At 41.8% G+C, this 25,770-nt stretch overlaps 1 protein-coding gene across 1 annotated transcript in view; it reads right to left on the bottom strand.

The window, feature by feature from the left end:
• The window catches only part of LOC137867001 (single-stranded DNA-binding protein 2), a 50,768-nt gene extending 26,472 nt beyond the window's left edge, over window positions 1-24,296 (bottom strand). Inside the window, exons 1-2 of the mRNA XM_068703369.1 lie at window positions 24,172-24,296; window positions 2,820-2,892 (exon numbers count right to left, since the gene is read on the bottom strand). Coding sequence (XP_068559470.1) covers window positions 2,820-2,892; window positions 24,172-24,227 — 129 coding nt within the window. The 5' untranslated portion in view covers window positions 24,228-24,296. The remainder of the gene's footprint in view (window positions 1-2,819; window positions 2,893-24,171) is intronic.
• Between the last annotated feature and the right edge of the window lie 1,474 nt (window positions 24,297-25,770).

A 25,770-nucleotide genomic window follows, 5' to 3' on the forward strand; every position in this document is an offset into this window, starting at 1 on the left:
CTCATTTAATCTGAGAAATATTTGATTGACACAAGTTGTATTCAGTGGTTATCAGGGAGAAGGGAGGACCTACTAACTTTGATGTCATGAATGATTGACATTGAAGAGGCAACTTGTGTATTTGGTTGTATAACTGCACTCTTTGCAGGTTGCGATAGTCTACTTAACATTTAATCTTTGGTTATTTGATGCAGATATGAAGCTTTGTATGTTTATGATGTGTTTTTCCACTGCACATGTAATGGATTTACAGTTTTACATGACTTTCTGGCAAGGCTATGACTCTGGCTGTTTTATTGAGTCAGGCGGGATTTTAATTGTGATTGGCTGAAAATCTGATCTGGCAACACTGAACACTGATCAGAGTTTAGGGTAACAATAGCAGCTCTGTTTTCAAGCAAAAGGAAAATACAAACAATAAAGCATTCATCTAACCTCTGTCTTGCTTCAGCGCTGTATTTAAGCTAATCAGCTACACAAGGATATGAGACCAACTCGGGAAGCTAACGTTAGCTTAATAAGCTAGTATGGAAACTTACGGAAATCCGTCTTAAATCAAGGACCCATTGCATCAAACATTAGGCTACTATGAATATCGAGTGGTAAATCTGCCACCGTTATGATTTGCAAAACAAAAAGATTGACACAGATGTAGCAACGGTAACTAAGCGGGTGGGGCTTGGCAAATGGTTAAAATCCCAACACAGAGCTCCAATAAAAAGTGTGGGGGAAGAAACACTTGAATCATTTTGACACCTTAACACCTCGGTCAAGGTTAGTGACTAACATGAGCGCTGACATCACCCACAGAAGGGATGATTTATGTTAGCAGACAATGTCAACTGATGTGCAGATACAATAGAAACACACACACACACACACACACACACACACACACACACACACACAGTCTGAACAGCAGCTGTGGGCTGCAGTCAGGCTTCTCCTATCAGAGTATGACACTATTATTTAGTCTGCCTCTCCCCTCTATAAACAGCCTTACATTACTCTGACTTTTAAAGAGATCTCAAGACCTCTTTTTTAATTTCCTCCACTGAAATGTTTCATATGGGTAAAAGAGTAAGACTACTACATTGTACCACCTGCTCTACAAACAAATGCTAAAAGAAAAAACAGGAGCAGCTGAATCCCTTTTAATCAGACCGTCCTGACCTCAGCTGCAGATCAGACACAGTGACTTTTAGAAGGAATGCCATGCTTTGAAGTTTTTTGGGGGGGCGGGGGGCAGAAACTACCTCTGTGTTTATCCCACATGCTTTCAGTCTAAGTTAGCAGTTCTAGTTAAGACACTGGTTAACTTGAGACATTACAGGCAGCCAGCGGCTTCCATGTGACAAATGCAGAATGGGCATGACATCCTTCATTTCTTACATTTAAATGTCTGTATCTCAGCCCAAACACGGTTACAGACAGTTCATGTCAGGACACTTTTTAGCGCATTTCTTTTATTCCCCCTTTCATCTGGAAAGTGTAGAAGAAAATAGAATTGACTGCGTCCGCATATCCTGTCTTCTTGTGGTCTGCACTCCCGGGAGGTTTGTTCATTTACCTTCACCATGCTAGAGTGACATGCCTTTTAGCGTGATTACTGGCAGATGTCGGCTGTGTGTTGCAGGGGCTGCTCTTATTGAGAACTGAGATTTAGGAAAGCCATAACTTTACAGCTTACCTTTTTACCTAGATAAATACATTTTAGTTGAACCTTTTTATTCTTGCTGTCCTGTTTTTTCCTCCTCATGTATTCTGTTATGGTTAAAGTGTATTTTTGTTGCCTGTTCTTCTGAGCTGTCTGATTTAGTATTTACGTTCAGGTATTCGTCTTCATCTTTCTGGGCTCTTGTTTCCTGAGCCTGAGGATATATTGTAAACAGATGTGGATGATAAAAAGTGCATAACAGGCCCTTAAAACCATGTATTACTCCACCCCACTACTCCAGCCAGAGCTACATTATGGGGTAATGTTTACGCTATGTGTGCTTGCGTGCTCATGAATGCACACCCATGTTGTACTGTATACAAGAGGGTGTGTTTATACTTGTTGCACTCTTAGCTAATGCGTTCCTTCACTTGAATGCGACACCGCCAAACGCTTTCATCTGCCGCTTCTGCTGGAGAAAGAGAAGAAAGGGTTTCGGCGAGACAGAGCGTTGTGTATGCACATGTGCGCGAACACACACCAAGTCAGATTGATGAGAATTGGTGCCAGCTGATGATGTAACCTTTCCCATCCCCCTCTCTTTGTTCTCCTCTTCCTCTGGCCGCTGTACAACCAGCCTCTGTCTCCTACATTGTAATTTACCGTCATTTACAGCGAAGCAACAGAATCAGATGACCTCATGTTCACCCCAGCACCTTTTTACCTCTGTAGAATTAAAGTGAGGACAAGCTCTCTCAGGAAGAGTAGTGGAGGGATGGATCGAGTAGAGAGCGGAGAGATCACAATGAGAAAGTGGCGGAATCAGAGAGGACGAGAATGAGATAGAAAGAGATTGACTGAGACGGAGCTGCTGAGCGGATCAGTGAATGATGTCAGTCGAAGACGTCAGCTCCAGGCTGAGCATCGTAACTCTGCCTGTACTCCGGCTCCAGTCCCACTAAATGCAACACTAATGTTAAAAAGCCTGTCTGCTCCTACTAACCTGTTGGCTCAGCACTGTAAGGCCAGACTAATTCAATTTGCCACTACACTTACTGGACACATTGTATTAGGGCCAGACCACATATCAGAGTGAACACATAAAGTACATGGGCTGTACTCTCTGACAGACACAAATACATACAGCATCTTTGTGACTCACCTCTGAGAGAAAGGTCTGTGCTGATTTCTGTGCTCCTACATGCAGCAGGTACTCATACACGTACAGAGCTAACCTGCGCATAAAGATAAAGAACACAGTGGGAGGAAAAGGGTCAGTTTCTTCATCAACATCCAAACAGTCAACAATAGATGTTAGGTGATTAAAAAGCAAGCAAAACATACGAGAACATTAAACATTATAAGGAGTGAGGGCAAATAAATGTACAGTAAGAGTAAGAAAGTTAAGACTGAGAAAAACTAAGCATTTGAAATCCGCCAAGGATTAACCTTACGTATCTCTAATTTTGAGCTTTTATAAGTTTCAAGTTCCAACTTTGGGGCCAGAAAACAACTGCTTTGTGACCTAAGACAATTAAACTTCCCACTCCATATTTAAGATGAATCCCTATTTAAGAGGGAGTTTCTCACAGGATTCTCTTAAAATAAAGATGAAGGAGCCTACGCATGGATACGGATTGCAAAGCAGCTCCAAGACACCATGTGCAGTGATGTGTGAGGGCGTCACAGTCCGTTACAAATCTCATGAGAAACAGAAAGGCACACACCAGCTTAGGAGCACTAATCATCTCCCAAATGCCAAGCAACAGTCAGGACAACCTTTCAAGACATTTGAAATTCACCCAACGTTATGCTAAATCTAAAACCCACCTGTTTGAAGAACAAACAGCGTGGTGATAAGAGCACACTTGGTGGGATCGCACTGTAAAACACCTCACCCTCGTGCCTCAGGCTCTCCACAGACTTCCTCCCTTGGCTTTGATCACAGTAAGAATTAATTACAGGCTTGATTTGTTAATCAATTCTCCTCCTAGTGTGCCTGTGCTGGTACTAACAGCAACTTAGAGAAGAGGGGAGAGAGATGATCTACCGGGTCAATAAATACAAGATAAACATTGATCCATAGGAGATCAATAGCAGATCACACTGACTCCTAACAGCACCCTGTAGATTTGGACAGCAGTCTGGTGTAACAACATTCAGTCACTTTGCATGAATCATAAGCTGTCTGTAATCAATCTAACCAAGGTAATGAGCAGGCACATTTGTGCTTGATGCTCACATTTCCCCTAAAATCAATACTAACCAGGTAAGGGGCAGATTTGTGTGATTAGTAATTGCTTTCATATTCCCGAGATGTACTGCATGTGTATTTAGCCATATTAGAAAAGTGTGTTAACTAAGCAAATTTTTTCATTATAATTGATCATAAAGGGCTTCAATTTTGGATTATTTTCATTACTGATTAATCTGCTAATTAATCAATCAATTTATCATTGTCTTTAAATGTCAGAAAACTAAGTCTAAAGATGAAGAGAAGTATCAAATTCTCACATTGAAGAAGCAGGAACTAACGCATATTTGGCATTTATGCATGAACAATGACACATTACATTATTAAAATATACAAAAAAAACAACTGCAGGGGAATTTTCTTTTAATTGACTAATTGATTACTTGACAAATCGTTTCTCCTTGTGCACATTAAGATACAATATACAGAAAACTCAAGTTGAAGCATGCCACAGCACAAGCTTTGACTCGGAGCTTGGTGTGTCTGTGTGTGATGATGTGTACATGTGTATGATTGTGTATTGTCATGCGTGAAACATGGTCACAGCGGGACAGCAGCTGTCCTATAGCCTCCGCTCCAGGCTGCTGTAGCCGATCCACATTCTTATATCGAGGTAAAAATAAACTCCCCAGACAGCCCTGTCTGCCTGTCTGAAGATGATGGACTACTGCACACCTTTCTGCTCTGCACACAGGTACTCTGTCTCCTCCCCCCTCTCCCCTCCTTCATCCCTCTCCTCCATTTTCATCTCTTTGCTTCACCACTTTCATCCTCCTCTCTCGCTGTGCCTGTTCTGTCTTGATGGTGCTGCTTTCTTCTTGCACTCTTTTTGGTAAGAGGCCATGTTTGTTTAATGATGAAAGGATGAAGGGAAGCAGCAGAGGCTCTTCCTCTCAATCCTTTCCTCCCTCTTTCATACCTTCCTCTCTCTCTGTGCCCCCCCGTGGCCTGGCAGTAATGTTTAACCAAAGAGATAGAGACAGAATGTTTTACAGGGACAAGGTTAACGGAACAGTGAGAAGCTTGACAAAACTCTTGACACCTCGACAACAGAACATGAATAAAAGATGGGGCCTTTTTTTCAAGGCACATGTACAACTCTGAACATTTCTAGGTACAAACTCGCTCCGTCGCTCTGTTCTGCATCATTTTCCTGTCAACCTGTCTAAATCTGTCACTCTCCCCTGTGAACCCTAACACCAGCAACAACAGCATCACTACAGAACTATTTATTAATACTGAAAGATCTCATGTATCTGCAATGAATACATTCACAGCAATGACGACAAGCCTGACGGACTGCACAAATGAATTCCTTGTGCCAGAGGGAATAAAGAAACAAAAGCTCGTCCTCAGCATGCGTTGGCCTGTATCCAGTCAGCTGTGTATTACCACGTAAACACACAGCCTCGCTCAGTATATGAAAGGTTTGACCTATGATGGATTTCACAGGAGCTGTAAGATGTGACCTCTGGCCCTGATATGGTGAAGAAAGTGAGGAAACCCAGTAAAGTGGAAGCATGACGGCAGCAGGGGAGAGAAAGGTGATTCAATGAAAGAAAGATAAACATTTCAGGGTATCAAAGGTAAGCAGGCTAATGCATGTTTTGGAGAAAAGATGAAAGGCAGTGAAAAATGAAGGAGCTAATTAATTGACTGCTGCTGACCTTAAGCACAGTGGTTTGAATGCAAATGATACATACATCAGACTTAAACCACTCCTCCCCCTCTCTATCTCATATTTATTTAACACACACCACAATAAGGCAGAGCTGAAACAGGACTGATAAGCAGACAGCAAAGCAGCAGAAAAAAGCACTTTGTTAGCGTTCGATATCTATTGAACTTTAACTCAAAACTACTAATGTCCTCAAAGAGGAATAATACGCTTTGAAAAAACAAAACCCGTCACGCTGCTCCCTTATTGTTCAGCTACCACTTGTTCAGCTGAGCCTCCCGCTGATAAAAAAAAAGAAAAGCACCCAGCTATGTGAAACTCCACTGACTGAGTCAAAATATTAAGTGTAGATAGGGTTTGAGGATTAGAGCACGGGGGACTACTTAAGGTTAAGAATCCTTTAAGTTTGACAGCATTACAAAGACTCTCTTGTCATTAAATAAACTGTCACTTTAAATAATCTTTGCCATAGGATTTGAGGTAAAAGTGCTCAAACTCAGGCAGCCAATGCATTTCTAATGCTTTTTTACTCCATATTAAGTCTCCTCACATTAAAGCTCTTTTGGTGTTTGCCCTTGCGGTTGGACATACAGCAGAAAATTGAAGACATTTTTTATTTCCTTCCCATCTGCCATAGCAATTTGTGTTGTAAATAAGAACCACTTTACATTAATCACAACTGCAACCAGGATGATTGAAAAGATCAGGTGCCACCCACTTTGCTTCCTCTCCCTATGTGCTATGTGTGTGTGGCATACAGACGCATGTGTGTGTGTGTGTGTGTGTGTGTGTGTGTGTGTGTGTGTGTGTGTGTGTGTGAGAGAGAGGCAGGGGTAGTAAATGGAGAAGTGGAGAAGGTGGAGCAACTTCTAGATCCACACCTGACCTTTTTCTCCTACAAATTCAAGTGGTTTTGTCTTCTGTGAATCACATTTAATTAAATTCATATTTGCAAGCGACCCCATCCTCACTGCTCCTTAAGTCTGTCTGCACAAGCCGGGAAGCATCAACAGTCAGAGGCCGAGCTGAGCTTAATGAAGGTAGCAGGCAGAAACAGCGACCAGCGTCTATGTTGCTTTGATACTGATCCATACACAGAGGAGAGCAGGGAGATGAGAGTAGGAACTCAACCACAACCTCAGCTTTAAGACAAAGACATGAACTGATTTCCCAAGTACAGCATTTATGAGGGACCAGTAGATCATTGCTAATCAATTTACTGTCATGGCGATCAAAATCTGGCAGGGCTTCAAATGACGACAGACAATGGCTTCACTGATTGGATTTGCCTGTTATAGATTAGCTCTGGATTATTTCACCCTTGTTAAAGACGAAATGGAAAAGTGATTATACTTCTGATCTGAATCGGCATGTTAATTGACATATTGACAAGACTTGCTACTTCTATGCTGACATAGTCTAATACTGCATATTTGAAAAGTAATAAAATCCAGTAAATGCTATGTATCATGCTATTCTCACGAGCTCTTCAGCAAATGTATAACAATTACTATAAACCAGTAATACCTTGTTCCCACAGTACTATATTGTCGCATTTCCCTATGCTGTATTTTTGGTAAAACTGTCTGGTGTAAGTGACAGTTTTCTTTTGTAGCAGCACCTACAGTATTATTCAATAGCGTCTTACCCCTTCTAAGTAAAATTCTCTAAATCTGCCTTCTTTGCCCTAATTAAATTCTGGTGTTGGGTGTGGGCAATGGCAACACATTGTCTCTACCCACAGGAAGTAATCAATACAAACTGCCTTCTTAGTTAGAGAGTGATCCAGTCAGAAAAAGATGTCTTGTCCCATGTAATTATCACACACTGTAAACTGTACAAGAGTGTGCTTAGTGCTGGTAAATGGTGCATGTCAAATTACATGACTTCTGGATACTTAAACCTACAATAATTGATTTTCTGGCCATTTGAAGGCAGCGTAACAAGCTGTAAACTCAACATTGACACTTTATAAAGTTAAGGCAAATTTAGCAAACACTGGCTTATTTACACAACTGGCAGACATAAATGAACATTGACATTCACTTGTTTCTTGGCATCTGATGAAATAATGAATTAACTTTAGCTCTGTTTTGCTCTCCACCAACCCCTGAGAGAAATATATGTCTCTAAAGCATGCTGAAAGCGCCACTTTCTTTACCAGCTACTCACTGACTTTGTTGTCTGCTGTTCGGTGCTGAGCAGGAAACGTATACTGGGTTTTTTGAGCTTTTTTTCACTAAAAACATATGCCTGGAAATGACAAGAGAAGTGAGACTCTATTTCATCACATATTGCTAATATACAACTATTCATTATAGCAGCTTCAAGTACAGTTTTAGAGCAGTTATCTGCTGCTACTTACCAACATGTCATATGATAGATATAGATATGATTATACGACTTTACTTTCTGCGCATAGCTGATATGGAAATGTCCCATTAAAATCACACATTGTGATGATACTTTAACACACTGTTGACACTTGAATAGATCAACGTGTTATCACTGTGTCACTGTGGTGATCTGGCATTTTTACTAGGGATGGGAATATTGTTAAATGTTAATGACGTGAAATGTATGTAACCAACTCCACAAGTTGTAGAAAGAATAGAGCGTTTTCCAGGTCGGTCAGTTGCAGACTAAAGTCTCTGGATGATGTCAACCAGGAATAAACTTGCAATGTCCTGTATTAAACAATAGTGCAACACATATTTCATTCTCCTATTTTGTTCAAATTTGTGATTTCTGTGAAAAAGTGATTTCTGAGGTATAACTTAGACAAATGAATGAAAAACAAGAACAAACACCCAGAGAGTGAAGCATACCACCTCTTCATGGAGCAAAATTACAGAAAGAAAGAGAAACGGAGAGAAAGATAGTCAAGGGGTGATGGGAGTGTAGCAGAGGGAGAGATGAAAGGTTCTGGTGAAGAGAAGAGAGAGAAGAAGGAGGATTAGGGAGACAGAAAAAAAGGCAGATGGGGAGGATGGAGGTGATGGGTGCTAGCGGATGAGCCCCAAGATGAATGCTCGTGAGATCTGTAAACTTTCATATTCTAATATTGAGGATTCTCACCGAGCGGAGTCTCAGTTAACCAAGCACCCTGCTGTGACCTCCTTCTGCAAATTAACACAAAACCCTACCACAAAAACAGCCAGACTAAAGTAGACCTGATTCCTACCATTCTCTAAGAGAAAAAGCAAATGACTACACGCTGCGCTGAAAACATAACATACAGAAAAGATGAAAGACACATAGGCATTATATACTGCAGAGTATGCACTGGATTTCATCATATTTTTATAAATGAATTTCAATGGTCTCTGTGTGGGAGGTAATAACAATGGAGAAGTAATCCTAGATTGAACTAAGTCGCAGTCATGAAGTTGAAATACTGTAATAATTTCCTGGATATGCTTACCTACTACAGAAGATCAAACTGCTATCTTAAATCTCTGCTGTGTGTGTTCACAGCAAAGAATAATGTTGTAAAAATGACACTGAAGTATCCACTGAGAGCTTGAGTGTCTTTGAAGCACTTTGCTTTCAAGCGAATGGAACACTTTACAGAATAATAAAGCAATAAGAGGAAATCAAGTGACTCCTTTAAATTCCCTATGGATGAAATATCAGAAACACTTATAATAAATTATACCTGCGGTATACTCCAGTTTGGAAAAGCTGATAAAGTTTCTTCTGTGTAAATCTAATATCCATTATGTGTCTTTCATTCAAGAATCTGCCTGTGCCTCTTAGCCAATGTTGTTTGTTTGGCATATGTTGTCATGATTTTTAGACTTACCATGTTACGTAACTTTGTAGCATATAGGACTGCTGCAATAAAGGCAGTGACAGCAGTAACCGTAAGTACAAAAGCGGCTACCCAGTACAAAACACAAGTTGAATACCACTTAGTAACACGCATCACCTTTATTAGGCCATTCAGTTTAAAACAAGTCACTTTTAAAGGCTTTAAATTTAGGTACAAAAAACACAGATGGTTATAACCAAAACTCTTTGAGTCTCTATTTTAAAATTGAAAAAAATAAATCAGATAACAATATACGTCCGATAGTTATAGATTAACATAAATGCATAATGTAAATGAACAATCTTGATGCCCCTAGATTTGTTTTTTATTAAAGAATACACAACATTTTACAGTGTAAAAATCTACTTTTCAGTGCTCTCTGCCAGACAAACTACGTAATGGTTTTTCTAAATGACCTCAAACATAGTTTAGTTTAATATTGCTGTACTGAAAATTCTTGTTAATTAATGGCTGACAGACCCACACCGATACAGATACATCAGCAACGAGCTAATACCAGCTGCTATTGGCCTGGCCGATTTACTGCCTGTGCAACTGTTTTCTATTCCCTTTATAGTAATCGCATCATGAGACTGGATGCTCTTGCATGAACAGCGGTAAACACTGTTTACAGTGGTTTACTCATTTTAGTATCCTTGCCCACTAACAGCACAGTCACAGTGTGATTCCACACCTCAACACAGAACTGCAGGCCATAAGAGCAACACAAATCCCAGACGCCTGTCTTTGACTCAGATGTAGGATCATCAACATTATCATCATCATCATCACGCCCAGTCCACAGCGAAGCCAAGCGGACCCTCGCTCTGCAATCAGGCCTCCAAAAGCCCACCATCAAACAGATGCCACCTGTGGATGAGAAGAGCGTTGGCAGCTCGGGCTCCAGACAGCTCTGGCAAGAAAAGAGAGAGACCCCACCATAAAAGAGAGCATAGTGATCAAGCTGCTGCCCCTGCTGAGGACAGCCCTGTGTGTGACAGCCAAACACTTTCCCTGATTAATCAAGCCTAGCAGCGGGGCTTTATGTGCCATTAAGAGCCTTGCTAAATGACTTTACTTCATTCATTAAAGTGGAGCATCCTCTGCGGGTAGACAGGGCTATGCTTGGCAGACAGACAGAAAGACGGACGGACAGACAGACGAGTGAAAGCTGGGAGAGAGATGGTGGGAGGGCAGCGATGAGGGTGGCGGGGGCACTGAGGTAAGATAAACAACGACAAATATAGACCCATTACAATGCTGAATAATTCATCCTATACGTAGGGCTTCAGAAAAACAACAGAGAAGAACCATGGGGATTATGGAGCCTTCATACAGTGAGGACCATCTTCAAAACAGGGCTATTTATGCATACACGTTGTCTGGGAAAGGATCATGGCCAAATCATTTTATGTGAAAAATCAGGTTCCAGAGAACTAATCCATGATGAATTTTCATTAAGCACAAAAGAAAGTTTGAATAAATCTGTGCAGGGGAGTTGGACAGCTAGGTGCGAGTGGATTAATTGTTTGAAAGTGCCGTAAACTGCGTAAAGTAGATGTTGTGTTTGAGCTTTGCTTTTAACTCTTCTGCACACAATACGCACACAAGCAAGGATACGTGCAGTAAAACTTATACACACACTTTGAAAGAGAAAAAGAGTACGATTTTATTATGCAATGGTAATGACACACACTCACAGTATTGAGGAAAGGACAAAGAAAGGTAATTTACCAGTCAACACAGAGATAAAGATGTAGCGATGGACAGAAAGATAAAGAGATAAAGATTAGCAGCAACAAGAGGACTAGAGGGTTGAGAGGAAGAGAGAAGAAGAGGCAGACAGAAAGAGATAGATAGAGACGGAGAGGAGGAGGAGGAGAGTAAATGATTAATGAAAGGAGCTGGGAAGCGCAGCGAGGTGAGGTCAGGACGGAGTAATGCTGCAGCCTGTGAGCCAAACTGAAAAGGACAACAATATGAACATGCCTGCTGCTGTCACACAGTGGAACTGAACGCACCTTCGGAGAATGGGAGGCTGAATTGAAATCGCCGAACAAGACAATTTCTCTTATAGTTGTCACGATGCCTTCGAGATGTTTTGCTTTGTTATGTATCCAATAAAGTGAGACGATAGCATAATACAACAAGTTTATATCATCATACAGAAGAAAACAACTGTAAACATTGAGATTTATTATTTAAGTGTGACTTGACTGCACAAAGACTTCCATTAGACTCCTTCAACTATCTCAGTCAAATACATGCCCTCAATCAAACCCTAAACTGTCAGTGTGCTGTGGCTCTATCGCTGGCTGCTTGCTGATGCATTTCTAATTGGTATTTTTGCTGATGGTCACAAGTTCAATCTATATTCTCCATTACCCTTCCGCAGCATCCCCTGGGGTATCTCTAATGGCTCCTGCTAAAGGCAGAGCACTTGAATGGAGATATTCGTATAAAGTGTGTTCTCTCTGACGCTGACTGGCCTCTGCGTACAGACTTCAACCGCAGGTTCGGTGCCCACTTGAGAGTTGGGAGGAGCAGTGAAAAGTTCACTCCAGCTTTGAAGATTAACAAAACACGCGTCATAATCCCGCATTGGAAGCAGACTGAGGAGAGACACTCGTACTCAAGTAAAGTGTGCTTTATCTGCTTGTGTTCCCTGTTTTGTCTCCACCGAAATGGTCTCACATGCTGCTTTGCTGAGCAAATGTTTGTCATAGCCTTTATCCCTCTCACTTCCACAACACATAGTAAAGCCCTTAGTGGAGCATTGGCTGGGTGACAGGCCCGAATGCTCCAACACCGGCTTGGCAAAGATTGGCATAGCCTGGCTGAACAGAGCTGGCTGACTTCAGAACAGTGTGAGAGGTTGACCAGCCACACAAATCTAAATCTCTACGACATTATGCAGATGGCTGACAAATGCTGAATTAACCGGACTTGAGGAATAATGATGTTGAAATGCAATCAGCTGACAATAAGACAAAATGTTAATAAAGATGCAAAATCATACATGTGGCTGTAGCTTTCAGGGAAATGTTCCTCCTGCAAAGAAAGGAATGTGCCAGTAGAAGGATGAAGAATGAGTCAAAAGAATGAAGCTCATATCCTGCAGGAGAGGGAGACTCCTGCATTCTTTGGCTCACCTCAGTGTAAACCTTGTGTTTACCTTTCATTAACTAGGGATCCCAGAATCCTCTCCTCCCCCTCCCCACCCTTGGGACACTCCAATACAAGGTGAACATAAATGCTGTAAAACACACACTTGAAAGACAAATATTGAAGCAACAAAGATTATAATGTTGGAGTTATGAATTGTTTAATAGCTATGCAGGAACAAAAATGCTCAGTTTATGTTTATTTATATTATCATTCTCTATCAAACTCTGGAATACATGTTTTATAATGGCAAATACCAAATACAACATCTTCACTTGTTCATTTATAATGACTTATCGATCAATCAAATACAATATACTACAATGTTCACATTAAACAGTGGATTCTGAATCTGCTTTTTTGAGCCTTTAGGAGAGAGAATAATGTAGTATGTGAGAATAATGTCAGCTCATGCAGTAACCACCATCATGGCGAACAGGATGCAGACTGATAACAGCCAACTTATCAAGATACTGTGACCACAAGACCAACTGTCGTTGCAAAGCTCCACCCTGCGACGTGAGGACAGCACAGACTCCAAACGACTACACACAAACCTGATTATCATCAAAAAGGTTGGGCGTGAAAAAAAGTTCACAGATAGAACGCGGAGTCTAAAGGAGACAACACAGCAAATGAAACATTTTAATGTGTAGACCACATTGAGCTAAACTGCTGAAATTGTGAGACGCACCAATCCGATACACGGGACGGGAGACTCTGATGAAGACCTGCCGTCCAAATGTTAGTCAACTAACAAAGTTTGTTGCCTTAAATCCGTGTCTTGGTCTGGTGTCTGTCAGACCAAGCCTCATTAAATGTTGATGTATGAATGTCTCCAATTGTAATACAAAATGTATATGTAAATATAGCCTCATGTTATATTGAATATTAACACCTGGATTGAAATTGAAATATTGAAATCAGTATTGTGAGAAAAAAGGGGGATCTCAAAGCAGGTATTGTTATGACGTCACAAAATTTTGCTGCTGACCAGCTTTGGGTATTTATATTCATAATTGATAAATTTGTTATTTTCTAGTCTATAACATCTACGAAAATAGTGGAAAAACGCTGATCACACTACAAAACCTAAAGACATTCAGTTTACTATCACATGATACAGAGACAATTAAGGTGCTGGAACTAGATGTTTGGTATTTTTGATTGAACATTTTGTATTCATTCTACTCTGTTTAGATGCCTGCTTCATGTCACTGGAACAGATGTAGTAAAATCAAACTAAAAAAAAAAGCCTTGATGATGGCGTAAGAATATTGATAAATTCATAATTTTGCTCTGTTTGTTCAGGGAAGTGTACAGGGAGACTATGCTGACTGACTGGTGGCAGCTTTGGCAGGATACACCCCCCACTCACATTTAGGAAAAAAGCAAATTAGTGCAGCTGCAACTGGAGAGACTTGAAAAGACAATACAATAAAAAGGAAGCATCCCCCCCCCCAATACAAGCAAGCACAATCACACAAAGTGAAACAGTTCTTGTTCTGTCAGCATCGCAGAGACTCTGTCTCACAGAGCAGACAACAATGCCCAGGGCTGAGATAACAGGAAATGCCAGCTTATCAGAGAGAGGGAGAAACAGAGAGATAGCGTGATGGGTAGCTCACTGTTTACTAACACACTAATTGAGCAAAAAATACAGTTGCGCCCTTAATATAAAAATCTGTCATTTACACATTTTTACACAGCAGCATTTTTCTACAAGTGGAATTTGTTTGCAGAACATGTAAAGTGGACAAATCAAATAAAAGCGGAGGTAAATCCATCACTTTCTTAATTCGAGTTCCATTTCATTGGCTTTGATTTGTTTAGATTGAGTCACCTCTCATGGGGAGTTTGTTTAATTTCACAGTTGAAAGAACACCAATGATTTTTAGGAGTGTTTTCCTTGTTCAACTTTCTTGACACGCTATTACAGTAAATCTTCAATACAACACAGCCATAAAGCCCAGAATATTAAACCGCTGTTTACAGAGAGAAGTTAAGAGTTTGATGACAACACTTAGTGATCATACGAGGTTAATTATTGTATTCTTTTAAAGTCTATTTCCAGCGTTTCACACAGGAGTTAAATGGATTGTGAGTGTAGAGGCAGCCATACATGTAACAAAAAAAATCTCCCGCTCTGTATACAAAATGTCCAAAACACTACTATGTATGAGGCTGAATGACGATTTACTATCATATAAAGTTAAGTGCAGCAATCCCTCATATTTGAAAGGCTTGACCCTGTGAAAAATATGGCACTGCTGCCTCAATCAAGTTGCTTTTCAATATTGTTGCAGATTAATTGGCAGTTGATTGGCTAGTAATCGACTAATTGATTTAGAGCACTACAAACTATACCTAAAGGAAAGAGCACTTAAATACAGTGTGATATCAAAAATGACCATGAAGACATTGAAACATGAGCATTGTAACCTTCATGCAGGTAATGCAGCGCTGTTGTATTAGACAGTATTAGTTTAAGCTGGTAGTGCCTAATATACTGCAGACTGAGTGAATGAGCTCTATAAAAAAAAAAAAATCAATCAACACAAACAACTGACCATTCGTGAAGCCCGGCCTGATATCTAGCTGGTGCCTGTTGATTTTGCCGTCTGAAAAGGCGCGAGCAGATTTTATCATTTGTACCTATAGTTCTCATGTTATAGCTACATGAGTTGGTTGAAAACCTGACTTTTTAATGTTACGAGCTGACTCTTGCCGTGGAAAGCTAGGTAGTCCTAGTGTTATAAATATGATAAGGCAAGGCAAGGCAAGTTTATTTGTATAGCACATTTCAACAACAACAACGTAATTCAAAGTGCTTCACATAAAACCATTAAAAGCATCAAAACATAAGGCAAAAGAAAAGGAGATTTAAAAACAATTAAGAACATTCATATTAAGAACATTCATTGAAACATTAAAAACAGGAACTGTCATTAAAACACTAAAAAGCAGTGTAAGAAAATAAAATACTGTAGTAAAATGCAGAAATGCAGGAAATTGATTAATACCCTTGAATCTGGTTCAATTAAAGGTGGCAGCAAACAGAAAAGTCTTCAATCTCTCTTAAAGGAGCTGAGGGTCTCAGCAGACCTGCAGCTTTCTGGGATTTTGTTCCAGATATGTGGAGCAGAAAAACTGAACGCTGCTTCTCCATGTTTAGTTCTGACTCTGAGAACAGAAAGTAGACCGGTCCCAGACGACCTAAGGGGTCGGGATGGTTCATAAGGTAGCAGCAGATCAGAGACGTATTTTGGCCCTAAACCATTCAGTGCTTTATAAACCAACAGCAGGATTTTAAAGTCAATTCTTTGTAAGGAACGATGTAGGATCAGGCTGTTGTTTTGCCCTTTGATTGGACAATCGCTGATCAGGGAAGGGATTACTTCACACAATCATGTCTCTGTGCACATGTTTTTTCAGTAGATTAGGTTGTTTTACTTTCGGATCATCTTTCTTTTTCACTTACACACCTCTCTTTATTTTACTTTCACTTATATCCTCTTTACACACACATACACACACAAACACACACACACATACAGTGGGGCTGAGGGGTGTCCTAGCTGCCATACACTCATGAACCTGGCCAATGCCTGCCTGTCCCTGTACAGGAGTATGTACAGTAGACCTGGGATGTGACAGCCCTGCACACTCTCGTGTCCTGCCTGCTCCACAGACCATCTAGCGACATACTGTCATTGTTCAGCTCACACAATGCAACATTCCACAATCAGCAGCAACTCCAGCGAGAAGGAGACGACTGGGAGGACTGCAATGCTCTAATCTTATAGGATTAGAATTCCTTTCTACGGGCTCTAATGGGCCTCTATTCTTTTGAACAACAGAGCTCTGAGATGAGATAAAAGAAACTGATACAGATGAAGGCAATCTAGAGCAATTTAGGGAAGAATGTGAGGCTATTAAGGCCTGCACAGATGCTCGAGAGGAAGTATAAATAAATTACTAACCATTCAGCAAAATACATCATGCTGCAACATGAGGTTGTATAAATTAGCAGTTAAATGCATGGACTGGGATGTCTGTAAATTAATAATACTATTTAATAACAAGAACAAAAAAACAAAAGACATCATAGTACTAGTTGTCTTCATTCCCAGTTAGTTAGCTTCAAACACTGAAGGTATCCTGATCAACAGTCCCACTGTTGCCCCGCTCTGCACCTTGTGTTACTCATTCATCCTTCCTGCTTCTCTACGGTTGAGAAATGGTATTTAGTGGACCTTAAAAAGTCAAGAACTCAATGTCAGAGATTTAAATCCTAAGCGAGAGGATATACTGCCTAGCATTCAGAGGGGACAAAATGCCATGAAGGACTTTATAGGGATCAGTGGACAGGTATGTTGGTAATGTAAGGACGGTACATTTATGGAGAAATAAAGTGAAGAACTGTGTGGCTTAACTTCACAACACAGACAAGGGACAATTGAGGCCAAGACATAGAAGAGCTGAGGACTTTGCAGAGAGAAGGCACAGTAACAGAATATGTGTGTGTGTGCAGGAGAGAGAGTGTCTGAAGCAGATCCTAAGCCTGGCCGTCACGCATGCTTAACCTTGCGCTAGCGCCTGTGCGATGCAGCTTGCATATCAATGATGGAGGAATATCAGCAGAGAGGCCTCCGACCAACCTCCACTACGCTCGGCAGGCAGGAGAGGCACAGCAGCATCTGCAGTCACACTATATGGCACTTACAATAGCAATGCCAGTTAAACCACTCCGGTGAGCACAAGGCCAGTTGTCATACAGTAAGAGTGAGTGTGACACGGCTGACTTGATAAAAATAGAGGAAAAGATGACTATTATACATGCGTACTATTATACTGAACAGGCAAAGCAAATAAATGAGGACGCTAAAACAATCTATGTTTCAGAAATCAGAAGAATAAAAGCAGTAAGCAGGGCTTTTCTCTACGGAGCCTGTAGAGAGTAAGAGCTGTTTCCACCGACAGCGTTTACTTTTGGCTGGAACTCTCAGGTTACAGGAAGTGCTGTGAGGGAGCGTCCCTACCGTGTTGTGGTTTGGAGCAAAGCTGTGCATATTTGGTGTCACCGCGGGCAACAACAAAAAAAGTCCTCCAAACAAAACCACAAGTGCTACCACTAACAAAATGAACAAAGCCTGACAGCATGGATCCCAGTTTACAGTCATGGTCAGCAAAGCATACGATGAAATGCCCCCCCCATCTTCTCTGCTTCATGTCTCACTCATCCACAGGGCACTGATCTGAATCCTCCTCTCCCCAAAAATGTCAATGTCTCTATCCCACAGATAAACCTGATAGACTGTAACTATTGCGGAGAGGAGTGGGGTCCAAGAAGGGAAGACAACTGAAGAAAAAGAAAAAATATGATGTGATGGTGTTTTTCTAATTGAAACAGAAGCATTCGAGGACACCCATGAGGTCTTGAGGAACCAACACCGGGTGAGAAATTCACTCATCCATACCCTTTTAAAAAGGGAGCGATAACAGACTTTCAGGATGCTGTGCCCTCTCCTCCTCTCCTTTCCCACATGCTATCTGATGCCGGCGGAGGCCCTTTGTCACGTCGATCCCTCTCAACGACCCTAAGGCGTCCTGTGAGAATGCCTTCCACAGGGTCCTCTCTGTTGATTGACACATCACAACCTTTTTCTGCCTGCGTCGATCAGAGGCTGTCTCCCCCTGCCTCACACAGCTCAATAAGAGGCCGCTGCTTTGATAGCAGTTCTGTTGCAAGTAACATCTCTGGCAGCGAGGATAAGAGAGAGACTAGGAGGGATGCCAGCAGATAAAAGAGGACTTTTAACAGCCTCTATGTGTTCAGCAGGTTAAAAAGTGTTTTCTATCAGGGCCTTGTCAAACTGTCATCATCACTCTCGTTTGAAGAGAGCTCTGGATACTCAGAGAGAAAAAAAGAAAACATATCGGAGCTCCATTTCTTCTCTGGTTTTCTTGTAATCCCTGACTGATGCTAATCTAAAACGCTGTGCGGATTAAATACATCGGCAGCAGTTTTAAGTCGATATCTTTCACTGACCGTCAATGTTGCTGAGAGACAGCGACAGAGAGCGGTGACAGTTCTCTGTGTTCCTGCAGTAGTTCACAAGTATCCCATGAGAGTTGGAGAGGCTATTAGCTGTGTAATGATCACTGGATGTTGTAGTTCGCATTCACACAGGCAACGTGACAGACAGCTGGAGGTTGATTTTGAGGGATGAAACATATGGGGAAAGGGCTGTAAGGAGACAGCTCAGATGGGCTTACAGACTTACACATTGCAGCATGCTCCGTATTGACCCAAAGCAGCAAAGAGCACACATCATCACACACTTTCATATTGTCCTCTGTCAATTTAGCTAAAGCTGTGGTCCACCATGTGGCTCTTATGTTTGGGTTAAGGGGCTTGTCACTGGGGCTTTTTACTCTGTCACTGGACTTAGGCCAACAGAACCAGGTGTGGCCACTTACCAATGCAAGTGATCCACAGAGAGAGTGAGATGCGTGTAGAGTGCAGAGGTCTGACACAGAGCCATTATGGAGCATTAGACCATGAGGTCCTGCAGGATATCACCTGACCTCGTCAAAAACTCTCCTTTTCCATAGATCTTTCTTTCATTCAGTCCTTCTTTTTATAACCTCTCAACTGTTGAACCCATGTTTTAAATTTGTTAGTTACATTTTCCACACTCAGCCTCTCATTTCACCAAGCTGACCAGCAACATGTTTGTCCCCTGGCTACATTCTTTTGTTCATGCTCTAACAAATGATCTGGCTCTCTCTTCCCTCTAATGAGTGTGCTTCTATCATTCCTCAAGGACACTGAGATATAGTAAACAAACACAAAACTCATCAATTACATTCATAAGGTGGCAGCTGGCACTGACAAAATAAGATTCCCTGCACCGTCGATGCAAGGCATTGTGAGCATACACTATGTGTGTGTGTGTGTGTGTGTGTGTGTGTGTGTGTGAGATACTGCTCTATTTTTGTTGTAGTTCTCCTGTAACGCGACTCACTGTCAGAGCCAGAGTGGCAGCCTGAATTGCTTCTGTCGGATAAACACTCCCAGCATGCACTGCTTTGCCTCAGTCTGCGCAATGCTGCATTGGCAGCTTCCTGGCAGGATTCTGAGGCGTCTCAGTTCAGAAGAAGCTGTGTGTGTGTGTGCGTGTGCATGTGTGTGTGTGCAGAATGATGATCCTTACAGCACTACAAATGATTAAGTCTGCACCAGGTTTATGGTTGAATAGACTGAACAACAACAGCACTTAAGATAGTTGGACAAGTGTGAGTTTACAGTTTGTGCTTATTAATCTGGTAAAAAAACAAATAAAACACAAGTAGTACTTTCTAGGGAAAAATCCACTAAACCAGTTACGTGCTGTATAAGTCTGTGAGAGAAGACTTGCAAGCCTGTGTGTGTTTTAAGCAGCGTTTGTTCCATGATTCATTACAGTCACAGAAAAGAGAAAAAGGAATGTGTACTATGTGCTGCAATGCAACTCAGGACCACAGTCCCAGAACTACGTGGAATGTGTCCTCTAACTGCCTGTGACTGAAACTTACACTCACTGAACAACTGCAGTACACAGTCAGTGGTCGTGTACTGTCACTCCGAATCAAGATCAAGTGCAGACCGTAGCACAGGTACAGCCAGAGAGAGGAGAGCTGAACAACGTTACTGTCTCAGAACCAGACAGTGTTCACTAAAGGCACTTATCCCTGTTGTCTATAAACTTAAAGGATTAAACAAATCATAAAATACATACTTGTGGTGGTATGGCATCTAGCTGTGCAGACAGTTTGGGTTGTATTTGCTGATGTCTCTGTTACTCATTATAATTAATACTGCTTGTGACTGGAACCACTTATTAAGTGTAGAAATGGTCCTGATTAAAACTGTTGGTGGCTTGGTCGTGGACATTGTTTCTGTTGAGTTTTAATAGCTTTGAATAACACAAACAAAACTCTGTTTGCCTTTGTTGAATGCATGTGCCACTACACTTTTCAGAAGCAGACACATCCAACCTGAACTACGTCTGTAGCATGATACCATATGTGAAACAATTTGTCTGCATTTATTCATGTGTTTTCATGATTTGAGTAAACTGATCATTTAAAACATTTTTCTTACTCATCTGCTTCTCTTTGTCTGCACATCCTCTACATGTTAAATAAAGGAAAGCAATAAGCGATAAGAGCTTTAGTGTTCATTAAATGTGTGTGTACTATTTTGTGCAGTCAGTGTTTTCTTATCAAATAATTTGTGCAGTAAAGGATATACAATCTGGAGAAATGTCAGTTACATGGGCTTAACTATAACAATTTAAGGAACATTATTTTCTCTTCGGGGCCAATTCCCTTCGGTGATATGTTTCTATAAAAGGAGAAACAAAAGTATATCTATATAACAATCGTGGACAATTTGAATCACATTGTTAGTACAATTTTACAATCATCCTTCATGCAGAATACCTTATATTTCTGAAATATTTTCATATCAACAACAAAGAGGTTAAGTGACATGCAAAGAAAATAGACTAACATTGCATAGAGTGACATTACAAGTGCAATTTCTAAAGAGAGAGAAAATGAAGCTTCCTTTATATCGTTTGGTAACCTCAGGCAGATTCTACATGTATGTAAATCTACACCTTTATAGTGTTGAATGTAGGCCCTATTAAAAAGTGCTACATTTTGTGAATCTCCTGAAGCAAGATTTTTATCCCGCTATAATACCTTTTTATCTCCAAGTATGCAAACTGTAAGCCCACCAGATAAACCAAAATCATCTGTAGCAAGAACGCACTGTTCAAATCAGAGTCTTATCACCACTGTGAAGAGTTTCACAGAGGTCAGATGCATTTTGAGCTGCTTTACATCTACATGGGTGAGATGCCAGAGCCGTGTGTCTGCGGGGGACCATCCTGAGGTCAATACTACAACACAGTAAACTAATGATCAGGCAAATTCCCTCAGTCCTGCTCTGCCCCCCTCCCACGTCTTTCCCTCAATCTGTTGTTGCCCTCCGTCTCTCTGACTCTCTCTGATCCCCCGCTGCGCTGCAGAAATGAGAAACAACTGAAGACTCGGCGGCGTTGGGCCTGCTCTGCTTCTCTGATACACACCACTGACAAACAAGGCTGCTTGTTAAGAGACTAATGAAACTCTGCCTCGCCTGACTTTGGCCTTTCACAGCCTTTTCATCTGGTGTTTTCTTGTCACCCGGTTCTTTCTTTTGTTGTGGCCTTGGCATTAACCAAGTATATATCTACAGTATATACTGAGATATTATATGAAATACAGTATCTTATGCTTCACTTCAGTGTTATTCATTTATCAGGCGTTTCTACATCCTCTCTTTTTTCTTCTCAATTTCCTCCACCTCAGGTGGGACCACAATGTGACAGCCTCTGTTGTGCTACAAGGGGCCGCAGTCTGCTCACAGTAGATCACCTTAATTCCCCAAGAGATAGGAAGTAGTATAAAATGTTGTTGATAAATGTACAATACATACATATACTGTATTTGCGGCTGAAATGTTAGACTCATGTTCAACAACACAAAAGTATTTCAATCAAAGCCAGGTGTCCATGAATGTTAAACCTCCAAGTAACTCCATGTAAGATCATGTCTGTCACATCTTTGAACAAAGTGCAGGTAGACGTTTCCTTTAAAGACAACAGGTAACCCACTTAGAAAGCATGTTAACGCAGCATGTCTGAAAATTTGAACTGAAGTCTCTTGATCATAGATGAACTGAGCGGCTCTGCAAACTGTCAGGGGACTCCTGAGTGACACTTCTACAAAATAAATATCTGCTGTGTTTTCCCAGCAGAAAAGCTTATCACATACAGTAGCCTTCATGTTTACACACACGCACACACATACACACACACACACACACACACACACACACACACGCATGCTTACATATGTTCACACAGAGTGCCTTCCAGGGCTGGAGAAAGCTTTCCATCTCTGCGTCTGTCAGTGCTCAGTGCATTCATGCAATAAGTCAGCGATAGAGCCACACTGTTCAGTCCTATCCTTTTCATATTGATTGTTGGATAAAGGATGGGGCTCAAGGGATGGAGCTAAACACTCAATCACACTGTTGACAAACATGAGGGAACTGGATTTGAAAGACAGAACAAGTGGCAGTAGCTGGGAGTAGAGGTGAGACAATTAATCTGGTCTTTTATGGACATATTACAAGGACAAATAACCCCAAAGGACTCTCACAGGTGGCAACAACTGAAAAATACAAGTTTAATGCAGTTAATCATTGTATAGTTATATCATACTATAACTCTTGCCCTCTCCGAATCTCTTATCAGTCACAGTCGAAGGCATGTCATCAATAAATACTTCCTCCTTCCCAGTGGGTTCTGATATGATCCCTGCTCACTGACCATGAGCATCCAAAAGAGAACTAAACAGCCATGCCTGGTTGAATGCAATTGAACAGCCTTCACCTTCACGCGCCTTCAAACAGGATCTGTTATTCTCTGTGCATCTAGTTTTCACAATTCATGCATTGCATCTGATAATAAGTACCATTTAAAAGTAGGCTATAGCACAAACAGATGGTGTGCCAAATTGCTTAATACAGGTGGTAAATTTTTTTTTATATAAATGTCGGTATTTTTAACAACCTGATAATTCTATTAAAACTATATTCTACTGTAACTGACCTGTCCACCTCCAAACTGGCGTAATTCTACAGTGTAAAAGCTCTCATCTGAAAAGGAAAAAGCCTAATTAGTTCCACTATTGGGTCAAACTCTGTTCTCTGTGAACACTAATGGACAGAAACACCACAGCCATGACAAGCATTTCCATTAAAATAACGCTTTCTTTGCTTGATCATGTGTAGCCTAGACATACATGTGTTTATACCCTCTTCTATATGAACAACTATTTATAAAAAATAAAAATGCCGGATCGACTGTGTTTGTCTCGTCAAATGTGGCGACAACATGACTGTCTGTCTCATCTGGCGGGGACTGGACTCAAGGAGCGTGGCATTAAACGCGAGACAGTCTCTTTGAAAAGCGACACCTCAAATACGAGGACCGAGTTGCCGCTTCCACCGCCGACTAGACGGTCGCGGTCTAGTTTCGTCTCGTCTTAAACAAAACTGTTTATTCGTTATTTTGTCTGAATGGGTAAACACATAGTAAAAAACACACGTAGGTCCAAGCAAATGCAAAACTACCAATGCATGTTAAAAATTAAGTAGCCCGGAATAAAACAAAACAAGGAGCACAGAAATGTCCAGACATCACAAGAGAAGAAGAAAAAACAACAACTACAATTTAACAGTGAAGCAGAAACTGCATATTACATTCTAACCCATTTTGTCTAATTAAAGTAAAACCCCGCCAACAAAATGTCCATCTTTCTTCCAATAAATGAAGCAACTTTCCCAGCCTTGCAGCGCGCAGAGCGCAGAGCTCCACGCCGCTGAGTGGATCTCCGTGTGCGCCCTCCTCCCCTCCCGCAGCTCCGTGTGTGACTCTGCCCCTGGCCGCTCATGAACTTCCCTCACCGCGGCGGTTTCCTCCCCCATAAATAAAACTTACTTTTCTCTGGCTTGGCTGTCGGACGGCACGTTGCTACTCTTGCCTTTGGCGTACATGCTTGCAGAGAGCTCCGATTGTCACGCACCTGTCAACCCATCACAACCTCCCTGGGCACAGCCCCGTCACCATGGTGACACAAGCAGCGTCGTCTCCCATTGGATGTCCCGCTGTTCGGGACCGCCCGCTCACCATGGCAACCGCCAGTGAGTGACAGCAACATAACCACGCCCTCATTCAAATAGCTCCACCCCTCGCGTCTCTCTCTCTTTCTCTCTCTCTCTCTCTCTCTCTCTCTCTCTCTCTCTCTCTCTGTTCTCCTCTGCTTTCCCAGTCTGTCTGTCTGTCTGTCTGTCTGATGTCTGTCTGTCTGTCAGTCAGTGTCTCTCCCATCCCTTCCCTGATTGGAAAGGCTCTCCTGACATGCAGACAGACTCACACACACACACACATCCGCACCCCCTCCCTCTATTCTCCTCTCACAGTGCAAGGGGGGGATTTGAAACCGTCCAACTAGGATTTTAAACAACTGGCTTTGGCTGTTCCTTTTATAGACAATCACACCCTCTACAGACGCACACACAGCGCACTGCGCAAACAACTCTCGCAAACTGCATTTGCATTGGTGTTTATTGACAAAGGTGTGAAGATATCCAAACATGTGTGGAGCAGAGCATGGTGGGAACAGACAAGCGCTACTGAGAGCCTGTAAACAACACACCCAGCATGCACAGGGAGGGTGCACTGTGGGAAGATGTGAGAAGCCTTCCTGTTCATGCTTGAAGCACTGCCACTGTGCAGCTGCTCCACCACCAAGAGGAAATTGTTGGCAAATCCAGTGATACTTCTGCAGCGCTGGATAAATGCAGTAGGACACTGATGATGATCAGCTTTAAAGCGTAAATGATGATGTATGTGTGTTTGAATAGCTGAAATCCTCTGAAGGCCACACACTGTACGAATGTATCCTTAACAAGTGATATGAAGTTCTGATGATCATGGAGATTAATGCAGGTTCGGTACATTTACACAACAAACGATGACTGCAGAAACATAGCCTTCTTCACAGAACACTGTGTGTAAACGTGTTTGGATATGCAGCAGGCAAGAAGTGCTACGTCATGCTGCTGTCCAGTCTGGCAGCTCACAGAGACGGTTCACTCCGCTGTCACGATGTACTTATCGCCAATCCACTGAGAGAGAGAGCACAAGAGAATAGAGATGGACCACAGCTTGGTGGTTACCGAATAACACTACAGACTGTCGTACAGAACGCTCTGGAAAGACACAGTGTGTGTGTAAATGTGTGTGTGTGTGTGTGTGTGTGTGTGTGTGTGTGTGTGTGCGCGCTTAGGGCATAGCACAGGGGCAGCAGTGTTTATGCTTACGCAATGCTCCCGTGATGTGACCCAGTTGGAATGGATGCACTGCCTCTCTCTCTCTCTCTCTCTCTCTCTCTCTCTCTCTCTCTCTCTCTCTCTCTCTCTCTCTCCTTTCCTCCCTTCCTATGTACCAAATGTACTCCTTTCCCCTGGAGAGAGGCGGAGGTTCTATTTCAGACAAGCAGAACTTTGGGTTTTGGGATGAGTCCCCCGGGGTCGA

The sequence above is a fragment of the Cebidichthys violaceus genome, unplaced genomic scaffold, assembly GCF_023349555.1.
Source record: "Cebidichthys violaceus isolate CVI_PGR_0920_01 unplaced genomic scaffold, fCebVio1.0.p SCAF_9, whole genome shotgun sequence".
NCBI lineage: Eukaryota > Metazoa > Chordata > Actinopteri > Perciformes > Stichaeidae > Cebidichthys > Cebidichthys violaceus.